Genomic DNA, 5,000 nt, shown 5'->3' with positions numbered 1-5,000 from the left:
GCCAGCCTTGAGTGTGCTCAGTCCCCCATTATGGATGAAGGCGAAAATGTCATTCTCCTCATCAGCATCTCTCCTTTTCCGTGCTTGGATTTGCTGCACTATATCCTGCGTGCATTATTTTGATTACGTCATAGATTCGGACTAAATATCGTTTCGGAAAAGTCAAGACATTTTTTTTTTTTTTTTTTTTTTTTTTTTTTTTTTTTTTTTTTTTTTTTTATGTGGGGCGAAGTGACTGAAAGGGTTTCTTTTAAGTCTTCTCAAATGTCTGTTAAGCAAACTTTAGTTGTATATTATGTAGTTGTTGATGTACTTAATGGAATGTTTAAAGAAAACTGTCACAGAGAGACACAGATTGTCCGGACAGTATCTCCGGACGGGTACTTTTAAAAAGAGAGAGAGAGAGAGAGAGAGAGAGAGAGAGAGAGAGAGAGAGAGAGAGAGAGAGAGACAGACAGACAGAGAGAGAGAGAGAGAGAGAGAGAGAGAGAGAAACTCGTTAACTGGTTTTATAAGTTTTCTCATTTTTCGGAAAGGTATCGTAATTGTAACCGACAATGAAAACCGATTTTTTCCTAAGGATGACGTACATCACAGATTTTCCTTCGGAAACAAACACACGGAAATTGTAATGTCTAATGGATTCATAATATGGCCTCTTAGGCTTCCAACTTCAATCTAAAAAAAAAAAAAAAGAAAAGAAAAAAAAAGGAGTTCGAAATGAAAGGAAAACGTATCTTGATTGACTCGTCGAAATCCATATCAATTTTGAATGATAATTTTTCTTAAAGTAACGTCACTCGGACACATTTTCTCAAACGTTTTCGATCTTTTGCAAGATCGAAATTTCACTCATTTCCGGAGGGTGACGTCACACAAGAGCAGGAGATTTATTGACGTCAAAATAGATATTTGGTGAAAATTTTGGGTGCCATTAAACCATCTGACGAGTTCTGTTCCAATAACTTTTATCCAGCCATTATCCTCACTGGCTTCAATTTTTCCTTTACTTTATTTTCCTCTTTTCTCAATTTTCATTATGTAATTGATGCAGTTAGTAACCTCAGACCCTGTTTACTTATATACAGTTAAACACAGGTATTCCTGGTACACCACACTCTGAGTAAGTGAGCCCAGCTACACCCTTGCTGCGCGGCGAGTTTCTGTGTTTAACCCATCCCACTACCTCAATCACCTCTCCCTACACTATCGTTTTGGTTACATGCCACGAAGAAAGGGTGTGACAGGGTGTACTTGCTCGGAGCAAGGTGTGCTAGGGACTCCTGTGTCCATCTGTACACAAAGAACCTTCAGAAAAAAATCATTAGTGACTTACCTTAAAGTCCAAAATGACGGCCGTCTTAAACACAGAAGCGATAGAATTTTTGAAACTATATTAATTTTCTGTATTCATAAAGGACTTACCTGTTAATATACCTGCGAAAAGCTATAAGCCAACTGGAAAAGACATATTATACTCCCGACTGTATTTACAGACTAAGATTTGCAGGGGATTCAAGAACATGTATTTTCTCTTTTATATTTTTGTTATAGGGATTAAATATATTACCGTTTATCTTCTGGTTGAATTGACATGACCTGAGCTATGCATAATTACCGTCTAATTTGATGTGTTTCATTGAGAACCCAACAGTGTGTTTTGTGTGTGTGTGTGTGTTTCATCATGACCTGAAACCGTTTCTCACCGTTTTTCGAACCTTCGTAATTGACCGTCACTCCTACGGTTTTCTAACATTGAAGGAAAGATTATGATAATGAATTAAATGACAATCGAAAATAAAATAGCCTTTCCACAATTATAATTACTCGATTCAACTTGAAATTAGGTCAATATGAAGTTATCATAGTCAATTTTATTGTACTCTCTTTCGATCTGTCTGCATATCTGTCTCCTAAGGTCTTTTGCAATTCCCTTCACTAACTTCACGGTGTTCCTTATTATTTACTATCTAGCTTTCCATTGTTTATCATTTATTTCATCCTTTATTCCCTGTCTTATCTTATCATTTATCTGTTCAAGGTTCTCTACATATCTTATACACTAATTTCAAGTCTTTTTTTTTTTTTTTTTTTTTTTTTTTTTTTTTGTCCCGGTCAAGAATGTCAGAAGCAAGGGACAGTGACATTGCCCTAGCAAGCAGGACAATACCATAGAGACTGAACAAATATGCATAAAATCAGCTACCAAATCCCCTCTCCACCCAAGTTAGTACCAGGGATGGCCAGGAAATGGCTGCTGATGACTCAGCAGGTAGACCTATAGACTCCCCCAAACCCTGGGCCTACATCCTTAGCTCACAAAGATGGTAAGGTTGCAGGCATTATAGGAACTAACCAGTCTAAGCGGGACTCGAACCCCCATCTGGCAATCACCAGGCAGAGACGTTACCAACAAGGGCACGAGAATTCTCTAGTATTGTGTCTAATTCATCTATGACCAGTGGTTCCCAAACTTTTTTTCTGTCATTTCCCCCCCTGCACCCAGTTCAACCATCCAGATTTTCCCCTTCATGTGTATGAGGGAAAGAGTAATTAAAACACACTTGAGACTATTTACTAATTTGTTTTTCAAATTGGGAAATATCATGTCAGTGAGAACTGATATGATCATATCACAATTGAATGGCTAACAACAAATTGCCGCACGTACTATGAGGATATTTTCCGCTTGTTTTAGTTAGTAGGTAGTGTAATTATTTCCCCCCTGGAAGCTTCAAATTTCCCCCAGTTTGGGAACCACTGAATTTATATAGTTGAAGAAGTATTTGTTTACCTAAAAAATTAATCTATAGAAGGTAGATAGATAAACCGCTTCACTTACCGTTAATGACTTCAGAGTATTCCAGAAAGTGATAAAAAAAACTGGATGAGTCTGACTTACCTTAATGTCGTTTGACAAAATATACTGACGCTATTAAAGCCACCTACCCTTAGTATGTCTAGGAACAGAATTAGGCTGAGAATAGCTATGGCCGAGTTGCAGTCGACGTACTTAGTCAGAGAATAGCTGTGGAAATGTTTTAGCGATATAGAATACCCGTTTGCTTTTACTCATAAGAGAATTCCGAGGTTTATTCTGGAACTTTTAGCGGTCCCCGTCTGCTAAAGATGACTTTCTGTTTCAAAATTTCATAGGATTTCCAGAAGGAGAATCAGATTCGAGTCTTATAGCGCAGTCTGCGTTTATTCATGTCTCTCTCTCTCTCTCTCTCTCTCTCTCTCTCTCTCTCTCTCTCTCTCTCTCTCTCTCTCTCTCTCTCTCTCTCTCTCTACGACTGCTATGAGATTACCTTTCCATCAAAAATTGATGTTATAAGTTATTTGTTCTGACAGTGTCTGGCAATTCTCTGCGGTCACCCGTCCAAGCCCTGATCAAGCTCATTATTTAAAATATACTGATTTTGAAACTTCAGTTCACTTTTCATTTTCGCCATAAAACCAGCAACAAGTGAGATGACATTTACGAGCGCTTTTCATGAAAGAAGACCATGAAAGGTCATGGAAGGTCAAGAAAGGTCATGGAAGGTCAAGAAAGGTCATTCATAGAATCGAAAGAGGTTGTCGAAGAGATGGAACTTAGCAGAAATTGAAAAGTGTAAGATTTATTTTTTTTTCATATTTAAAAAATATATTTTACCAAAATATGTTTTAAATCATCATGGAATTTAAAATAAATTATAACGATGGTCGCCTATTTATCTTGACCAATTTGGTTTGAAAATTGTCGTCAACTGAATTATTTTTTTTCTGACGAGACTTCAAAAATCTTATAATAAATTATTAAAAAAATATTATATTAATATGTTCACAGTATATTGATATAAGAAGAAACATAACTGATTATTTTATTCTAAGTTGAGATTGTAAATCTTAAAGCGAATGTGTTCTTCTTACAATCCAAAATTAGTGTTTGATCTTTTTTATATTTTATTATTATGAAATTTCCACAATGTGTCTTTGACTTTTCCTTTTGGTTTATTTTTATAGAAATTAAAGTAGGCAGATTTCTATAGGTTAAACAGTTATATTATTTTATATCTTAAATACTGCTTATAAACAATCAAAGAAATTTGAAATAAAAGAAACAAAAATTTTAATAAAAAAATTGCCATAGAAATATTAAACTATATCAAAGCTGGGAAGCTAATTAGTTGATTCATATATAACTTCTTTTGCAGGTGAATTAATTCCAAATAAATTAAATCAATTCAAGAAAACAAAATTAATCGTTAAAACATTTTCATGTCAATTGTGAATTCTTTTATTGATCCTGAAATTTGTTGGAAAACATCGATAAAATTAATAAAGAAATCTACCATAGATTTTAAGTTTTCGTTTTAAAAATTTCATGTCAATGTAATTAAATATAAACTTAATTTAACATGCCATATGAATCATATAAGAAACAGAGTTTTAGCAGAAGATATTGAGGTGAAAAAATAATATAATCTATAATTGTTATAATCAATATCAACAATAGTTGTGGACGTATAACCTTCAGTGAAAGTAATACTAAACTCAACATTGACTTATAAATAGCTAACTGTATGAGAGAGAGAGAGAGAGAGAGAGAGAGAGAGAGAGAGAGAGAGAGAGAGAGAGAGAGAGAGAGAGAGAGAGAGAGAGAGAAAATTTCCACTGTAAGAGATTGAATATTTGCAAATTTCTATCACAGAGAGAGAGAATTTCCACAGCACGAGATAGAATATTTGCAAACATCTACCACAAAGAGAGAGAGAGAGAGAGAGAGAGAGAGAGAGAGAGAGAGAGAGAGAGAGAGAGAGAGAGAGAGAGAGAGAGAGAGAGATAATCTCACCTGAACTATGTTGAGAAGGAAGAGGAAGGCGAGGAGAGCCACGGCCGACGCATTCACATAACCCGACGCGCAAGACAGCCTGAGAAAAAGAGATGGAATACTGTACGCAGCCATCGAGTACATTCAAAGGCACAGAATTTCTTTAATGATTTATTTGAATTAA

At 35.3% G+C, this 5,000-nt stretch overlaps 1 protein-coding gene and 1 long non-coding RNA gene across 2 annotated transcripts in view; one reads left to right on the top strand and one right to left on the bottom strand.

Moving 5' to 3' along the window:
- LOC137621237 (uncharacterized) overlaps positions 1 to 5,000 on the top strand; it is an 807,497-nt gene that overhangs the window by 267,407 nt on the left and 535,090 nt on the right. The gene's annotated exons all lie outside the window — the stretch shown is intronic.
- Positions 1 to 5,000, bottom strand: part of LOC137621233 (uncharacterized) — a 32,679-nt gene that overhangs the window by 981 nt on the left and 26,698 nt on the right. The window contains exons 5-6 of the mRNA XM_068351631.1: positions 4,838 to 4,916; positions 1 to 105 (exon numbers count right to left, since the gene is read on the bottom strand). The exon at positions 1 to 105 is cut by the window's left edge and continues 27 nt beyond it. Of these exons, the coding sequence (XP_068207732.1) occupies positions 1 to 105; positions 4,838 to 4,916 (184 nt within the window). The remainder of the gene's footprint in view (positions 106 to 4,837; positions 4,917 to 5,000) is intronic.

The sequence above is a fragment of the Palaemon carinicauda genome, chromosome 27, assembly GCF_036898095.1.
Source record: "Palaemon carinicauda isolate YSFRI2023 chromosome 27, ASM3689809v2, whole genome shotgun sequence".
Taxonomy (NCBI): domain Eukaryota; kingdom Metazoa; phylum Arthropoda; class Malacostraca; order Decapoda; family Palaemonidae; genus Palaemon; species Palaemon carinicauda.
The sequence above is the reverse complement of the archived record's forward strand: the minus strand, read 5'-3'. Positions and strand labels throughout refer to the sequence as shown.